The 19,889-nt window shown below is 41.6% G+C and overlaps 1 protein-coding gene across 1 annotated transcript in view; it reads right to left on the bottom strand.

The window, feature by feature from the left end:
• The window catches only part of LOC114319234 (protein FAR1-RELATED SEQUENCE 5), a 44,064-nt gene extending 25,883 nt beyond the window's left edge, over nt 1-18,181 (bottom strand). The window contains exon 1 of the mRNA XM_082897154.1: nt 18,078-18,181. Within this exon, the coding sequence (XP_082753280.1) occupies nt 18,078-18,181 (104 nt within the window). The remainder of the gene's footprint in view (nt 1-18,077) is intronic.
• Nucleotides 18,182-19,889: the final 1,708 nt, after the last annotated feature.

Raw genomic sequence — 19,889 nt, 5'->3', positions numbered from 1 at the left:
GAAGGTCCGCAGCTGTTTCATCCCCAATCATGGAAACCGAGGAGTTATCCCCCAAGCACTTTTGGTCGATCGAAGGATTTGAAAGTAGACATGCCAGTACTACCCCCATCTCAAGCTCGGTGCTCTCGGAATCCATTGCCTTACACTGCCTAACCTCAGCTGATGGGTCTGTCTGCTCTTAGGCAACATCATCTCCGGGTAGTTGTAAGTCGAAGAAGATCTCGAAACTAAGCACGCGCTTCCTCTCCGCGTTCAACCATGGCTCTAGGAAGCCGCAAAATGAAAAGTCTTCCCCCTCCCGGACGAATCGTCTGTTTAGGGTACCCCGAATGGGCCGATGCATTAATTCAAAAGGCTTCCCAGCCTTCTTTGCTTTGGCTCTTCCAGCTATCTCTTTACCCTTCCTCACCCAGTCCTCTTTGGTGGGTAGATAACCCAAGCCAAAGGTGTGAGGGTTGTGTGGCACTTCGGCCAATGCTGCGATGCCCTTTCGGCCGCTCCTTCCCAATCCCATTCCGGGGATACGTTGTAACTTGTTCATGAGGTAGACGGATTGAGCACTGACGTACACCCCCTCATTCACGGCCATAATACTCTGCACCACTCGAGCCTCAGCCAAAGTGAGCCCTGATAAGAACACATCCTCAGTGCCATGCTCGATTTCCAAGACTGGTGTGGACACTTCCGGCGGCGGATGGATTGATGAATTCCCGAAGACAATAGCCACCCCCTTCCCGTGAGGGTACTTCAATATCTGATGTAAAGTGGAAGAGACTACCTTGACCTGGTGCAACCACGGTCGCCCTAAAAGTAGGTTGAAGGTTGCGGGAACATCCAAGGCATGGAATTCAATGCTGTGTTGTCCGGGACCAACCTGGGTTTGAATTTTGACAGTCCCCATCACTTCCCTGCTAGTATTATTGTATGCTCTGATCACTTGAGTAGTCGGCACGAAGTCCACGGGCTTCAACCCGATTGCATACGCTGTTCTGGTTGGGCAGACATTGATGGCGGACCCGATATCAACAAGTACCACCGGTATCCACTTGTCTCTACATTCCACGAAAATGTAGAGGGGTTTGTTATGATTTGTGCCCTCAGGCGTTAGTTCTTTGTCTGAAAAGGTTAATGCCGGGGAACCTCCTCCCGGAAAAATCAGCCCAACCAGCTGTTCTGGTGTAGTATCTATAGAGAGTTTGGACTTGTCCATGGCAGATAAGACAGCCTGTCTATGTACTCGTGACGCCATAAGCAGTCCCCAGATGGAGATGTCTGCTTGTATCTTCTTTAGCTGTTTTAGTACAGCTTTCTCTTCGATCTGCTTCTCCTTCTGTTTCTCAGCTTCTTTATCCTTCCCAGATGCCTCGGGTTGGTCTAGGTGTGGGGGTTTGAAGTACCGCCCACTTCTTGTCATGTGATCAACCTCATCGAGGTACCAGGTGTCGTCTGGCTGATTGCCTCCCCAGTCTTCGTCTGTGTGGGCAAGACATAAGTCATCGTCTTCCCACCACATTCCACTGGCATTCAGAAAGCACCTATCTGGCTCGGGCATGTTTGTACTCATAACACTTTCAGCCTTCATGCTCACAGCATCCTCTGTTCTTGTGCCTGTAGCACTTTCAATCCCCTCATGGATTTTGGCTTTCCCGGTTCTCTCAGAACCCTGTTGTTCTACTTGCGTTAGTGCAGTTTGTTGTTCAACTTTCCCTGCATCCACAATGCTTCTGTCCTGAGCGAAATTCTTTTTACCGGCGCTCTCCGGCAATGTAACCTAACTTTCGGCCCTTCTGGCCATAGCTGATATTCTTGCCCCTGCCGGGCCCTGTTCTGGTTGGGATTCTTCCACCACATCTGGTTGATCATCCAGCCATCCAGTGGCCTCTGCCGATTCCTCATAGTCAAACCAGTTGACTGCCGCGTCCCCTGATTCTTGGTCATCGAAAAATTGCAGGTTGGCAAAGACCTCCTCCATAGCTGTCAGATCATTTGTCCCTTGCTAAAATCCATCCCCCTGGATCACACACAGCTCTTCCTTCTCTGGCAATTCTATACCCAGCCCAATCTGGCTTGTTGACAGGATGTACTCACTTGGATCATAGACTTCCCCAGCAAAACTCTATTCAATCCCAGACTCAACAATCCTATTCTTTCCTGAAGTCTGCCCTGCCCCATCTTCGATGGTCACTACCATCGGCTCTGGTTGGGTTGTGGAGATGTCCAACATGCACAAGAAGTCAGTGCAGTCGGGAAGGAGCACCTCCGGCTTAGGTAGATGGGTAGGAGTAATATAGATGCTAGGATCGTAAGACACGACCCCAGTCTGGATAAGATTGACTCTTTTGGGAGGTGGAGTTTGGTTGTGTGTAGGGAGGGGGTTGGTTGTGACGTTGGGTTTTTCTGGCGGCAAAATCACATTTTTGTCAACGAGGTCTTGAATCTCGTGACGCAGCCTAAAACATTGGTTAGTATCATGACCGTGCTGCTGGTGATATGCACAGTACTTGGCTGGGTTGTGAGAGGGAGGGAGTGGATTTGGCAATGGCCTCGGCTCTAGGGGTTTTAGATGCCCCTTTCTGATCAAGACCCCCAGAGCCTTAGACAAAGGCATGTATAGTGGGGTGAAGGTTCTTTGGCCTCTGGGCTGGTATTTAGAGGTTTGGGTATTGCTTCCGGATGCACCGGAGAAGGGTGTGGCTGCTATGGGCCTTGGAAGGGGAGGGGGAATAGTGGCGACCATGCTGACCTCCGAAGCTCTTGCGGTTGCAGCGCCATTCGGGCCTGCATTATTGTTGCGGTTAAATGTTCTCTGGGGTTGTTCCCTGTCCTAGTCAATCAGACCTTGCTTCATCGCGTCCTCGATCTGTACTCCCATCTCGTGTAGATCCGAAAAAGTGGAGAAGGGGAGTACAATCATTTTCTGCATCAATTTTGGTTGGAGATTGCGCACAATCATCCTGATTTGGTCCTTATCAGTGGGCCTCAAAGTCATCATCGACGCCTTCGCCCTCCATCGAGTTACGAAATCTGAGAAAGTTTCTTTGGGCTCCTGCCTTGTCGTTTCGAGATCACGAGTTGTAATCTCGATCTGGGTGTTGTATGAGTACTGTGCGACAAAGGCCTCGGCCATTTCATCCCAACTTCTCTTTACCTCATCTTCTAACTTTGCGTACCAGATAACGGCCACACCCGACAAGGTTCGGCCGAACAGCGAAAGCTTTTGTGGTCGGGTTAGGCCCATTAGCCGCAGTATATATGAGAATAACCGGAGGTGGACCATGGGATCCCCGGATCCGTCGAAACGATCAATCTACAGCATCTTGAATCTATCTGGCAATGTTACGGCCACATCGGTATACCCGTCCTCGATATCCGAAATAGCCTTTACTCCTTGTGATTTCTTGAAAAGCTTTTCAAGCTTGTTCAGTTTCAAAGCTGTATGGTCTATTTCGAACTCGAAAAGAGACTCTGGGTGGTTGGGTGTGTGGGTTTTGGACAGTTGAGGCGGAAGCGGGGGCGGAGCTGGCCCCGTTGGAAGGTCCGTGTCCTCTTGGATGTTCTGGATATTGGGTAAGGTGTTCTGGGTGTTTGGCAGAGCATTCTGGACAGTAGGTGCTTGCTCGGGTAGCGGGACCCCTGGTGGAGGAGGGACTTGATGTGAGGCTGATGCTGCATTTCGCTGTTGCAGTCTAGTGATTAGCTCGGCCTGCTGAGCCATGACTGTGACCTGTTGTCTAGAGAACTCTGCTTGGCGGGCGGCGTCCTCTTGCATTTGTTTCATGCTCTCTTGGAGCTGGCGCATCATATCCTCCATTTCGGCTACACTCTGTTGATCTTACTGACTGACGGGTATGTGTATTTCTATGGCAGAAACTAAAACCTCAGCTCGACTGTTCACTGCTAGGGTAGACCATTGTTCTGGTAACCTTTGCTCAGACACATTGCGTTTTCTTGGCCTTCTTCTGACAACTGGGGGTAGAGAATGAAACACTGGCTGTCCGTCAACTAGATCCTCAGATCGATTGAGTTGGCGACCTCTTGTCCAAAGTGCTTGGGGAATATCTACTGGGTTGGAAGCAATTGTGCTAGAACTGCCCTAGTAAAAAGATAAATAAAGCAAATAAGGAATGAAATAAACAGATAAACGGACATCATAACAGCTTAAAGTAAATGCATGACACACAGCCGGGCATAACAACACACGGTCGATAAGCTGAATACACACTGTTCTCAATCAGTGATTATTATCCCTGAATCACTGTCCCCAAAACTGAATCTCTGATACCAGCAGATAACTGATTCTCAAACACTGACTGATGCCCGCAGGCCTGGTGCCCAAACTCATAAACTGATACATGCATTCCTGTAGAGACGCACTCTAAAAGCACATAACAGATAAGTGAGAGCCAAAACACCCCTATGTTGGGGTAGGGTTTCCCTGTCCTATTTTGTCAGGAGCTAGGGTTTCACTACGCACACAGCGGTTTCAAACAACCTATACACGGGTAAGCAACCTGTCCTAGTTTGGAATGGTCACTATGGATCCGAATATGCACTAGGTCGAATGGTCAAAAAGGGTGCCCCGGTAAAACCGGGGTTTGTGTTCCCATACTGGCAGAGCCCACAACCGGTCAGCCTTATGGTCATGCCTTGACAAGACAAGCCTCCGGCAAACCGTTCAGGAATAGCAGATGGCAAACGCGGTGTCCTAGGCGCACCAATGCAAATGCAATGCAAAGAAACACACAAGTGTAGTCAAAAACAGATATGATGAGTTCGAGTCAAGTTCTCTAAATCCCCAGCAGAGTCGTCAGAAATTGTAGACGTCCCCCGAACGCCCCGGGGAGGAACGAGTCCCCCCCCCGTTCCGTTCGATATTGGGCTCACTACAGCTCAGGACTCTCAAATTGTCACGGTTCTAAGTCTGAACCAAAGAGTCCAAATCCGGCAAATCGTTTTGAGAAAACAGATTTTTGAAAGAAGTGCCAAACATGGACTGCTTTGCCAGATACAGAGTCGCCACCTAAATATTTTATTTGGGGAAAATTTAGGAAACCCTGACTCGTTTGCCTAAGGCCACGTGTCCGTCATCACTAAAGTTGCCTCGGCTCGGGAACTTGGGTACGATTGGGGAAGGTCACTTCGTGAGCACCCCTGCTCGCCCGATCAAAGATCGGCCTCTACTAACTATGATATCTATTTTTGAAAACATTATGTGTTCTTATTCCGGTTATTAGCCTAGATTACTATGTGATGCGCACAGCATACAAATATAGACTGGATCGCCTGAATTGGAACAAAACATTTCAATGTTTGTTTGTTTGAAAATGGTTTGATGGTACTACTCACAAGTAGGCTAAGACGTGGATTTTGCCACCCTCGGGTGGGCTTAGAAAACATGATTTTGTCACTATCTAGTGGGCTTAAAACGCACATTTGATGAATTGTTCCAATTCAAATAACCCAACCTTCACCCACAGGCATTCAGGCAGTTATATCACATAAGCATATGGCCTCATGGTAAGCATGCTATTCATGGTAGTCACTCACACGCATGCAATGATGCTAAAGCATAAAACTTACCGAGTACTCCAAGCCAAAACAGAAGCTCATTAGAAATCCATGCATGATCCTAATTATACAGAAATGCCTAATGCAACACATGCAAAATGCAACTATAGCAGGCTCGACTATTCTAAACATGGCATATGAGATGCAACAGCTAACAAGTATTCAACTTGGAATTGAAAATACGATGCAGTTAGCATAATGCGCCGAGCCCGGTTCATGCAAGACAGATGAATGAATGCAAACATGCTATCATACTGTATGCTAATTGAAACATGCCCTAATCTAACCATCATAAGCGGGTAAATAAAAGGGAGAAAGACGTGGGGTTGGAAGACATACATCACATGCACGCACACTTATTACAACATTGCCCTCGCGCAGAGGGTCCGAAAGAATAATACAGTCCCAAATAAATATTACAGTCCAAATAATACAGTCCGAATAAATAATACAGTCCAAATATGTACAAAAATCCTAATTAATTAACCAATTGAACTAGGAAAACAATAAACTGGCATGCAAGCCAGGGCCTGCCTTGACTCCACCCTGGATGATGAATGATGCATGCTCGGGTTGCCTTGCGCAGAAATCCACGGCGATGCCCCGATTAGCCTTTGTTTGCAGTTTATTCTTGGAAAGCGCGCCAAGTCCCGGAAGACTGCTAATTCTTGGCTTGCTGCAACAGAGAGCAGGAAAAGGACATGGCAATGTATTTTCACAGATGTATGCATGTCTCGATCCTCGTGCCACCAATCACGCATATCGATGCATGATGACCGAGGAGTCGATTTGCATTACTCAATATGAATGAATGCACATGAAAACTCAACTAAAGCCTAACTCCATCATGGATAATCCGGAGTGTCGGTGACTGGGAATTGAGACACATTCCGTCACTCGGAGTACGAAACGTACCTCATTTCCCGTGCTCGGGCTAACTCCTATCCCAAGCACAATGCAATATGCATGATATGCATGAAATGCAACTAAGATACAACCTAACATGCAACATGCTACGAAATGGCATACACGATGCATGAGATAACGTGGCATACACAATGCGCTAACATACAACCTAGCATACACAATGCTATGAAATGAAATGGCATGCACAATGCAATATGGGCTTACACCAACATGAGTAGACCTCAGTCACACTCACATAGGAGGCCATACGATGAAAATGAGACAACTCGAGATGCGCGCACGCATGCACGCAAACTGAGGATCGAACCTAAGGCGCCAAATGCCACTCTAACAAGACACGGAAAAACATGGAATATGGCATATTAGCATGCAAATTTCAGCACTAAAATATGACCCAAAATATCCCCGAATCATGGAAACATGGCACCCGATGCATGAAATGGTACCCGAAATGCAAAACTATGCGCAATGGCCTATAGCTATACAAACATGCACTATTTGATCATGAAGTGTGAAGACAGATTCAAGGCAGCCCCAAAACAAGCATGTTTACAGTTTTAAGGAAGGCCAAACAATGAACACAAATGGGGCTAAGCTAGCATGCGAAAATGGCCCTAAATGTGAGATAAAGAAGCAAGTCACAGCTGATGACCCTAAACAAGAGAGGACCCTTCAACAATATTGTAGAGGGACCCAAAACATGGCATTTTACAGTTTATGATCAAACCCAAAACAGTGCACAAGCATGCTCAAAATACTATGCAAAACAAGGCCAAAAAGAGAGCTATAACACAAAGTACAAAAAGGATGCCTCAAATAGTAAAAGACCCTTAATGGAACATGAAGAGGGGGTCAAAATAAGGTCATTTATAGTTTGGACCAAAGCCCAAAAACAGAAGCACAAGAGGCTAACAAATCATGCAAAAATGGAGCCAAAAGAGAGATATAAAGGCAAGTGGCAAATGGAAGCCTCAAACAGTGATAAGCCCTTCAACAATGTTGAATAAGGGCTCAAAATAAGAAACTTTAAAGTTTATGACAGAGCTCAAAACAGTTTACACGTAGGCCAAAAATACTACACAAGAAAATGGCATACAAGGGAGCTAATGAAGCAAGTGCAACAAGGAGGCCTCAAACAGTGAGAGGCCCTTAAACAAACATGAAAAATACCTCAAAATAATGCTAGCTCCAGTTAGGGTCAGAGCCCAAAACAGCAAGCAAGTATGGCTAATATATTGAACAAAATAAAGCACAAAAAAGGAGAATAGGGACTCACCCTTGAGGACCAATCTTTGACAGCCTCTTGGCTTGAGTTTGGTGGCTCCTTAGCTCTAGAAAACAGCTTCAAGTGGCTGCAATGGAGGTTGGAGGTATGGTGCTAGGTGGTGGTGTAGAAAGGGGTGTAGGAACTTAAAGGTTTGGAGGGTTGAAGTGTAGAGAGAGGGAGATGCAATGCAAGGGGCTTAAGGCAAATTTTTGTAACCCTAAACATGCAGCTGGAAGGCTTGTTATATAGGCAAAAGAGAGGGGGAAAAGGGGGGAAAAATGGAGGGAAATGAAGCCAAGTTTCCCTCCAAAAGTTGGCCCCCCCCGGATACAGAATATGGGGGGAAAAGGATGGTGTATCTGCACTGTACTTGATGCAAGGATTCTGGCCGGCCAGTTATCTAGGGTTTAGGTGGCCGGCCGGCTCCCTCCCATGGCCAGTCGGCTAGGGGTCAAAAGGGTCAAGAAGCATTAGTGGCCAGCCACCCCAAAAAGAGAGCCTCTAATGTGTGCACAACACAACCAAGTGGTTAAAAACTGGAGATAATGAACCAGGAGAGAGAACAACCCAATTTTCAAAGGGGTTCAAAAGGTTCAAAAGCAATTACTGGCCGGCCACCAAATATTGGTGGCCTCCCAGATGTGTACATCACAAATATGGGGTTTAGGGTGCAAGAAAATGGCCCAAGGGTGGTCAACATTGGCTTTGAAGTGTGGAAAAACGGGCGACGGAGGGCGATGGAGGAATAAAACTGGTTGTTTGAACAATTGTTGGCCTCCCACCCTTCTACGACCTTCTTACTAATGAAACAAAGGTCCCTGCCAAAAACAAACCAAAACCGATGCAAAATGAAGGTTCGGGGGCCGAAACGCGCAGCCTGAGGCCCCGAAAACTGACTGTTAGGCACCGGGAGTGGTGTTCAGCCACGAAGTTGGTTTCTCGTGCCACAGTGTCCCTCAAAAGGGAGCAAATAAGATGTATGCCGAAATCTGGAGCAAACGGAGATGGTTAAGCGGTCCCGAACCGAGGCACACGGCCAACGGCTCTGTAAAACTAGAAACCAGACTCCAAACGGGAAAAATGGCCTACGACCACGAAATGTAGCCTACGGCCACTGAGAGATGATCGACGAGACCTCTCCCTCCCTTCGGGAAGAGAAAACAAAGAAAACAGAGCCTAGTTCGCAAACCGAGGCAAAGCACTCAAGAGTCCGGAAGTCGGGAGGCAAGGCTCGCAACCGAGACTCTAAAACCTCTGAACGAGCACGATATGCAACATCACCAAGCGCTCAATCAGTGACGTCTGAGTCTTAAGGTCGGTCAAAAACGGGGTGTCTACAGCCAGTGTCCCGTGGGCGGCTAAAAGCCCGCCCGCGGCCCGGGGCGGGTCCGGCCCGGCCCGTTGACAATGTGAATATTCACATTGACATGTTAACATTCACATTGATAGGAGTGTAAAATTAGCCCGCGCCCCGTGGTTACCCGAAACCCGCCCACGGCCTGTGGGCTGCCCGGGGCGGGCCCGGCCCGTTGACAATGTGAATATTCACATTGACATGTTAATATTCACATTGATAAGAGTATAAAATTGGCCCGCGCCCCGTGGCTGCCCAAAACCCGCCCACAGCCCATAGGCAACCCGAGGCGGGCCCGGCCCGGCCTGTTGACAATGTGAATATTCACATTGACATATTAGCATTTACATTGATAAGAGTATAAAATTGGCCCGTGCCCCGTGGCTGCCCGAAACCCGTCCACAGCCCGTGGACGGCCCCCAGGGGCCCGGCCCGGCCTGTTGACAATGTGAATATTCACATTGACATGTTAATATTCACATTGATAAGAGTATAAAATTGGCTCGCGACTCATGGGGGCCAAAAGCCTGCCCGCAGCCCGGGGCAGGCCCAGCCCGGCCCATTGACAATGTGAATATTCACATTGCCATGTTAACATTTACATTGATAAGAGTGTAAAATTGGCTCGCAGCCCGTGGGCGGCCCGAGGCCCGATCGCAGCCCGAGGCGGGCTTGGCTCGACCCGTTACAATGTGAATATTCACATTGACATGTTAACATTAACATTGATAGGAGTGTAAAATTTTCCCGCTGCCCGAAGCTCACCTGCGGCCCGGGATAGGCCCGACCCGGCTCGTTGACAATGTGAATATTTACATTGACATGTTAATATGCACATTGATAGGAATGTAGAATTGGCTCGCCGCCCGTGGGCTGCTCGATGCCCGCCCACGGCCTGGGGCAGGCTTGTGTGGGTCCGGGCCCGAGCATGTCCGAGACCCTAGGCTAGGGCCTAGGCCATCATTTTGAAGCCCGGCCCGGCCTATCGGCCCGCTTAAGGCCCATTCAAGGCTCGGTCCGAGGCCCAGCCCGCCTGAGGCACAATGTCTCTTTTTGTGGAAAATAATAAAATTTTGGTTGAAAAAATTAAAAAGAATTAAAAAAAAATGGCCAGGCTCGCCCAAGCTCGGCCTAAGCTTGAGCCTAGGCCTAGGCCCACCGGCCCGACCCGAGGCTGTCGTCTTCGGGCCGCAGGCCAATTTTACACTCCTATCAATGTGAATGTTAATATGTCAATGTGAATATTCACATTGTCACGGGCTGGGTCGGGCCCTCCCTGGGCAGCGGGCGGGCTTCGGGCCGCCCACGGGTCGCGGGCCAATTTTACACTCCTATCAATGTGAATGTTAACATGTCAATGTGAATATTCATATTATCAACGGGCCGGACTCGCCTTGGCAACGGGCGGGTTTCGGGCCGCCCACAAGCCGCGGGCCAATTTTACAGTCCTATCAATGTGAATGTTAATATGTCAATGTGAATATTCACATTGTTACGGGTTGGACCGGGCTCGCCCCGGGCCGCTCACAGGCCGTGGACTAATTTTACACTCCTATCAATGTGAATGTTAACATGTCAATGTGAATATTCACATTATACATGGGCCGGGCCCCTACACATTGACGATATGAATATTCACATTGACGGTGTGAACATTCACATTAGGGGTATTTTGGTACTTATGTCACCCATAGGACTTATTGAAACATAAGAAAATAATATGAACTAAATAGAACATAAGTAGATGAAAATGGTATTTTGATCTTCTTATCTCAAATAAAACCTAATAGAATAATAAAAAAGAATATGAATTAGATGTAACATTAGTAATTAAAGATGAATTTATGAAAAAAGCTCCCTATTTAAAGAGATTTTATACCATGAGTTGGGAGTTGACTTAGTATAAAAGGACAAAGACTGTGTTTGGAACGCTTCTCAAAATTGTTTCATCCTTCTATCTCAAAATACTTAAAATTATTATAGCATTTTAAAATTTTCAATGATTTAAGAATTAGCACTATTTTGAGACAGAAAAAAAATAAGAATAAATGATATTTGGCCGTCATATGGATGATCAATTAATAAGAAATATAAGATTGAGAAACAATTCTTTATATTGGCTGATCAGATCATTATCACATCCCGTGATCAAGGTTGTAATTTACGTTAAGCAATTATGTTAGATTATTATACTGACAAGCACATTGCTTGATCAGATCAATAACTCGTCCCGTGATCAATAAAACAATAACATAATTGTTTTATTTATCACGGGTCTATCATAAATCATATTTTGATAATATAAATTGTAAAAAAAATAAATGATTTATTGTTTAAAATATATTTGCTATTCATTTTTTGGACACAAATGTAATAAATTGAATAAGTTATAATTATTGGATCAATTTAATTTTTTTAGATGATATACGCAAAAGACAATACAAAATAAATGATTGGGATCATCAACACAGAACCCGTAGTAAGTCCCATTGCCCTAAGGATTTGGGGTCACTGCTGTGGTAAATACACAGCAGTGACTGTTGTGGTTCATTTTGTGGTGCATTATGGGATTATTTTTATGATCTGAACCGTTCATTTTGTAAGGTTTGTTGAGTACTTCAAGCCTACCAAAAATCATATTAATCGGATACCAATAACTATATGATTGATAACCAAAAAAACAAACAAGAAGTTTTTCTTTTAAAAAATAGTATAAAAATAAGCAATTCGATCATATAGTTGTTGATATCCGATTAATATGATTTTTGGTAGGCTTGAAGTACTTAACAAATCCTACAAAATGAACGGTTCAGATCATAAAAATAAGCCCATAATGCATCGCAAAATGAACCACAACAGTCACTGCTGTGTGTTTAGCACAGCAGTGACCCATAATCCTTGGCGTAAACAACATTTATCCATCTAGATTATGGACCGGAGGGAAATCTAACTCTATTTCTAAAATATCATTTTAATACTCATAACGACATGACAAGAAATTGGATCTTAATTGGTTAATTCATAAACAAATTAACACATGACTGGGAACAAGTCATATTATTGAAGATTAGTTTAGAAATAATGTTTTATGAGTTTTAACAAGTATTAATGAAGAATCTTAGTGGGGTCATGTATTGCCTAATCTAGCCCAAACGTTAGTTGAAGATAATGACTAATCTAATCAAAATGGGGACATATGAGACTAGGGAGAGGAGGGACCATGGATGAGCTTTTATGCAACAAGAAGAGTGGCTGATGATTAAAGAAATATGCATTTGTTATTCACCGTAACAAGGTTACAAGGCCTTTTCCCATATGACAAAAGAGGAAAACTAATGAAATCTAGATTCATTAATGACAATTGGGTGCTTAATTAAATTGCCAAGGGACACTTATTGTAGACTGCAAAATGGATTTAATTATTAGGGTTGTTTCTGTCTTTTTTCCTTACATTGTGTTAGATCATAAATTTAGAAGGAAAAAAAAAAAAAAGGAAAATTGAACAACAAACTTAACTTATATTTTATTCACATATATCTCACATTTTTTTTTCCTTTTTCAAATTCATACTCAAATTCATTATCTAAATACAGTCTTAATCTGCTATGATGTTTAATTGAATATTAATATGCATGAATAATTGAAGTGGATCCCATGTTTTTTGAGTTATTGGATTTTTTGTACTCGAAATTTATATTCGTTTTTCTTTCTCAATATTCTCAATCATAAGATCATATATCAACAATTTTGTATTTTAATATTTTCATTATAATCTACTATTAGAGAACATTAACAACATTATCTTTTTTGTTAGGTCTGAAATGACTCGTTTGATACTGTTTTTTTCAATTAAAAATTCGATCATCAGAAACTAAAAGTTTAATAGACATTCAAAAAATACTATGAATCACTATAACATACAAGAGTTGTAAAGACTAAATTTTTTTTATCTTTAAAAGTGAATTTTGTTGTAGAAAACATATAGGGACCAATTTCTATTACAGTGAGGATAGTTGTTAAAAGGTCGTCTCGAAAAGTAGAAAATAAAGCTTTTAGTGACAAAATTTTGAAAATGTCAATAAATAAACATTTAGGGACAATAATTTAGTCTCAAAATAGTTTATTTTTTGAGACAAAAAATTTGATTCTGAAAAGATAATAAGGCGGCAAGTGTAGTTTTGAAAATAAATCATCAATTTTTTTGTTTTTTTTGTGATAAATTGAACCTGAATCAACTTATTTATTTATTTATTTTGAGTAATATAACTTTATAAAATGAACGGTTTAAATAATTAAAATATAACATGTGGGCCTCACAAAACAAGACAAAAAGGAAGCTTAGCTCCTTCATTTGAGCTGAAAGGCATTATTAGACCTATAAAATTCATCACAGATTTTATTTCGGTAACATGAATCGTTTAGTTTGTTGGATTTTTTTTTTTTTTTTTGGTAATATTACGGATACAAAATTTTCTAATAAATAAATGACCAAATATCTCACATGGGTGTAAAGTCTACATTTTATGAACCCAACATTCATATGAAACATTTAATCATTTATTTAATAAAAAATTTACAGCCTATAACATTTTTTTTTTCAATCGACACTGAAAAATTAACCAAGCACTTGAAACGAAGTTACTCTGCAACTGCAACTCTCTAATTTTCGCCTTATCTCAACTAGCAAGCATGATGCTGCACCTGTGAAAAAGACTTCTTTTGACCATGTGCTACACATGTTTCTTGAGTTTTATTTTGATTTTCTTCATATGCATCCTGAATAATACTATTCTATCCGAATTATAGAATCAGAATTTTTTGATGTTTTATATTTGTGATCTGTATTTTTATTTAGGGAGACTTATTTATAAGTCCTATTTCGGATACTTATATTATGTTAAGTCTTGTGTAATTTCTTATAGAGTTTCAAGTCCTATTTAGATAGGAATGTATTCCACAAGATCTTATGAGTTGTAAATAAATGGTATTAATATACTATTATACACTATAATGGCAAAACCATATATAGGAAATTGAATGTTACCTTAGAAAGTAATATTTTCACATTCAATTAAAAAAATCAAAAACCTAGTAAATTTGCGAAACGTAATATATGACACGTTACGTTACGTTTATGCAGGTGTCACGTAACGTTTATGTAAGTGTCACGTTACGTTACGTTTATGTAGGTATAACGTCACGTTACGTTTATGTAGGTGTCACGTTACGTTACGTTTATATAGGTGTCACGTCACGTTATATTTATGTAATGTCCTATCTGATAAGGTCACGTTATATTATGTTTATGTAGGTGTTACGTTACGTTTCGCAAACTTAATCTATGGTAACATTTAATTTCCTATATATGGTTTTACCATTATTTATGATATTAATAATTAATATTGAGGGTAAATGTGTCAACAAACTTTACACAAGACTTATGAGAACATAAATTTTTTCAGTAGGATCATATGTAGCATAAGTTTCTCTAATAGGACTTATAAATAATTTTTCTTTTTATTTATTAATATTATATATTTCTGAACATAATAAAATAACGATGATTGTAAACATTTTTTTTTAATTTTAAAACAAATCACGTAAATTTTATATTATTTTATATACATGTGATTTATAATTTTTAGTTATGTGCTTTTATTTATTATTCATATTTCACTAAATATAGATGGCATGCAACCGTTAGGAAAATGGTTTAAAAAGAGTTATATACACATGGAGAAATATATAGTTTTCAAGGAAAAGAAATTAAAATTAGTCATGCTAAAATTTTCTAAAATTGTTCCATTTAAGATGATTTTTCTTTTCTGTTCTTATTTAAAGTAAAAATACAAGAATCCATTGTCCTATTATTTATTTATTTTTATTTATTTTGAAAGCAAAAATGTCATCAAATAATTTTTTTATTTTTTTCAAGGCAAACCCAAAAGACGACCCAGATATTATTGACATGCATATTTGGGGGCATATTGTTAAAATTAAAATTTAAAATGCTAATTAAGCAACTGAACATTGATTCATATCATGACTCTTTGACTCTAATTAGAAAAAGGATCCTTTAATTAAAGAATTAAGAAATAAACCTAGAACATGGCATCAATAATAATTAAGGTAATGACATTCTTAATCACTTTTTTGTATATATTTAATGAAAGTTACAAGTGGGTTCTGATTGAGACGAATATATATTTTTTTAGATAGTATGAAACAGAATCTAAATAAAACTATCTAGAATTATGACAAATAGGTAACATCCAGTAAAAGCAAAGAGTGAGGATCCTCTCCTTGCAGCTTCTGTGCTTGCGCCCGTTCTTGCAGGCCTTCGGGTCTACTTTTAGGCCCAATTTTGATAATCCGAACCGTTCATATTTTATGATTTATTCAGTATATCATACCTGTAAAAAATCAAGTTGATCGGATATCAGAAAGCATATGTTCGGAAAACTGTTTATTAAATTCTTTAAAAAATAGTGTTTAGTTCAATTTTTCAAACACATACTTTCTGATATCCGATCAACTTGATTTTTTACAGGTATGATATACTGAATAAATCATAAAATATAAACGGTTCGGATTATCAAAATTGGGCCTAAAAGTAGACCCGAAGGCCTGCAAGGACGGACGCAAGCACAAGCTTGCAAGGAGAGGCTCTTGACTCAAAAGCAAAGCCTATGAGAAAAGCTCTAGTGCTTGCTCCACCTTAGTTTATAGCATAGCATTTTTCGTGAACCTGTTTGAATTAAATATTTAAGGAAGATTTATGAGAAAAAAAAGAAGAAACAAAGAAAAAATTGAATGAAAAGTTAAATTTTGTTCACTTTCACTTTCTTATTTTTCTTCACAAATTCCTACTCAAATTATTGATCCAAACATAACCTTATAACTTATAGATCGTCATCGTCATTGCTTGGTAACATGATTGCGTATGTCTCAAAAGGTTTTCATTTGGTCATTGATGATGGCTGGAAAACTGGAAACAAACACATTGGTCTCGTCATAGTGGCTTCCACTGAATTTCAAAGATTGACGCGAGCAGTTGAAACCTAATAATAAAATATAAGATCTTAAGTTCGAGTCACTTTAATGAGACACTGTCACTGGATGTTTGTATAGTTATTAGTTTCAGGACTCTAAAATTAGTCGAGATACATACAAATTGGTTCAGGCACCTAATTATCAAACGAGATCACTAAATAAGGGCATTGTTCCTAAAAAATCAATAAATATGTTATGTGCTTACCGATCAAAAAAATGTGTCATGTGTTTTATGTATAATTTGATTTTATATAAATTCCTAACATAATCATAACAAAAAAGGCTAGTTATAACAAGATTATACTTTGAGATGCTTAAACGTTGAGTTTTGAAATTTAAGCGGTAACTTGCAAATGAGTCATAATTTAAGAGGATTTACTTTAATTTATCTAAATAAAAAAAAATTAAAAACAAAAAAGAAAACAAAAAAGTTCCTAGAAAATGTTGTTATTTTAGCATTTTTTCCCCTTTTTGTAAAAGTAACCTATATTAAAAGTTCAAGTGCTCCAACATTTATTTATTTTTATTTTTTTAACTTATAAAATCAAAAAGTGATTTCTCTTTAGCAAAAACCAAACTGTTATTATTTGAATTTTACCTACTTTATTATATGCTCCTTGATCATTTGATTGCAATTAATGTTTGAATCTCCATTGTCTATCTTGCTATCATCATGAAGGAGAATGAGAATGAGAACTTGCATCATTAATTAAAACGTAAGCTACTTTTTATTTTTTCATTTGTCTCCTCAAAGAAGGATGTTTCCATGAATGATCATACAACACGAGTAAAATTATGAAATGAGGATAGTAGTTTCAACTTTCTTGAGTTTTTCTTTTTCAAAAAGCTAATGATTTTTTTTTTTTCAATTTTTTTTTTTGGTTGTTGTTAGTGCTGGTGATATGATAGTGGGGGTAGTGTTGAAAAATATCTACCCAAGTTAAAAATCTTCTTTGGATAAAATTTTGGAGAATTTATAATTCAGGGTAATCTTTTTAAAAAATAGTTAAATTACTAAATTTTATAAACATTAATAATAAAATTATAAACTTTTTCATCAATGGTAAATATTTTGTGAAAATACTACTTATGTGTAATTTATCCTAAAACTTTGAGGATGAAACAATTTGGAACCTTTCCCTCTTTATTTATATGTCAAATAATTTATATATATTGAGAGGGTAATTTATGTGAAAATTGGGCCGAGCTAGGTAATGGGCCGTTATAAGCCGCAGTACAAAAGGCCGAGTAAAATGGCCATGTAAGTTACTCCGGTCGTGTGGTTATTTTGTCGATAGTCCGGTCCTAAGGCCATGTATCTAGTCCGGTTTGACAGAAGATTGAAGTTAGATCGGTCTAACGGTACTTTGAAGTTAGACCGGTCTTGGAGTTACACTGGTCTCGACATGTTAGTTCGGTCTGACCACGCCATGGGTTGTGCATGAGGAGCCGACGTAAGAGCATTAAAAGGAAGAGTTAGTTCGGCTTACTCTTCGGCTATGCATAGACATATTTACTTCGGTCATATTAGAGTTTGGCCATGATAAAACCATCTCACTTGGTTTAAGCAGTGAGGGGGGTGTCGAAGGATAAGCATTATCTTTCAGAAGTATGAATTCTAGGAGGACTCTGCATGGAGGAGTAGAAGTCCTACTAGGATTGTGCCACACGAAACCTATAAAAGCTCACAAACATCACCTTTGGAGAGGTAAGATACAACTTTGCTTTCTGAATACACAGAGCTTTTGTCTATTTGTCAAGCTCATTGACTTAGGCATCAGAGAGGTTTCCGGCACACACCCGCCGGCTAGCTCACGCTTGTGTTTTCAGGTGATAAAGCGACGACGTACAGAGGAGCGCAGGCTTGATCAACAGGATTATACGAGAAGGTTTATTTCTTTCCCGTACAATTGGCGCCGTCTGTGGAAAGAAACAGATGACAAAACCTCTTGATCAAGCTTAACCCCTTTACAAACAATGGCGCACATAGAAGAATTACCACAGTCCGCCATCGACGGGCAAACACCAGATGGGGGGACCAGGCGTGAAGGATTACTTTCTATCCCTCCCATGGCGGACTTGGAGTCCCAACGACATAACCCCAGGAGAGATACTAGGGGAAGACGGACTTACAGCCCTCGTCACTCTCGTTCACAAAGTCCTGACAGGCAAAGGCGGAGGATTGATCCTCAAGTTCTGGAGGACCGCGTGAAGGAGCAAGACGAATTAATAAGGAAGATGGCGGCGGACATGGAGGCCTTGAAGCGCCAGATGAAGAACAAAGAAGTGACGACAGGAGAGGGGCGCAAAAATAAAACGCCCCCTCGGCACTCAGAAAATCGTAGTAGGAATACCACACCCTCGCAAGGAGAAAGTAGAAGTCTCAGGACAAGCGATACTCAATCCAGGTCTTCCAGAACTCGTCACTCCAGGTCTGAGAGGACAAGATCTGGAAGATTATACACTGAAGGAAGCACGTATTGGCCCTCACATACGCACCAAACCAGATCTAGACAGACGGAGTTACCCAGATCATCCGACTTACGAACCGTGCTCGAAGAAAAAGCACGATGCAAGGAGGATGCCAGGGCACGGGATCCATACAGAGTTTCTGCCTTACAGCGGTTGGCTCCTCGGACGCATGGAAGCGTCGAGGTTGGAATGCCAATACCGCGCCCTGCCTACGAACCAACGGACAAAGCATTAGCAAGGCTGCAGACTTCGCCGTTTGTTCTGGTGATTGAAAACGCGCCCCTGCCATCAGGCTTCCTTCAGCCCAAATTCACTACATATGAAGGGAAGATGGACCCCTACTCACACTTGAGCCACTTTCACCAGGTCATGGCTGTATACAGGCGAAACGAGGCCTTAATGTGCATACTCTTCCCATCTAGCCTTGGCAACTTAGGGTTGACTTGGTTCGAGAAACTTCCAGAGGGCAGCATAGCCTCTTGGGCGCAATTGGCAGAGGCGTTCGTAACAAGGTTCCGAACGAACACTAAAACCCCGGTGGAGATTGACCAATTGCTCTCCATCGACATGGGCGATAAAGAGACCTTAAGATCCTACAATAGTCGCTACTGGGAGACATTCAATCAGATTGGGGACTGCCCCGCCAATCTCGCCATTGCATAGTATAAAAGAGGCCTTCCAGTCGGGAACAGACTAAGGGACTCGATCACCATGACGCCACCCCTCACCATGGAAGCCTTGATGGAAAGAGTGCATCAGCACATCAGGGTAGAAGAGGATAGCGCACGTGCCAAAGCAAAATCTGGGACGACCACAGTACCAGAAAAGAAGGCCTTAGCGAAGGTTAATACGGTAGATCGACCGAACAGAAACAGACGTGGCAGACGGGATAACGGAGAAGACCCAGATAAAAGATGGTTGAGAATCCGCACTGCCATAACCACGGTGTTCAAGAAACCGATATATCGGATTCTGAGCGAAATAAGAGATGAGCCTTTCATCAAATGACCAACTAAGCTGGGAGAAGCACAGAAAGACTACGACGAAAGATCGCGGTGCACCTTCCATAAACAAAAGGGGCACCGCACTGAAAATTGCACACCATTGAGACAGCACCTGGAGGAGTTGGTGGCGACAGGTCACTTGGATAAATACATTGAAGGAGGGACGCAACCAGCCCCCTAGGACCATAATAACCCCAATGGGATGCCAATCGATGCCCCGCCTCAAGGCATTATCAATGTGATA

The sequence above is a fragment of the Camellia sinensis genome, chromosome 12 (genome assembly GCF_055761805.1).
Source record: "Camellia sinensis isolate YWXY chromosome 12, ASM5576180v1, whole genome shotgun sequence".
Taxonomy (NCBI): domain Eukaryota; kingdom Viridiplantae; phylum Streptophyta; class Magnoliopsida; order Ericales; family Theaceae; genus Camellia; species Camellia sinensis.
Note: the sequence above shows the minus strand (reverse complement) of the source record. Positions and strands in the feature narration are given on the sequence as shown.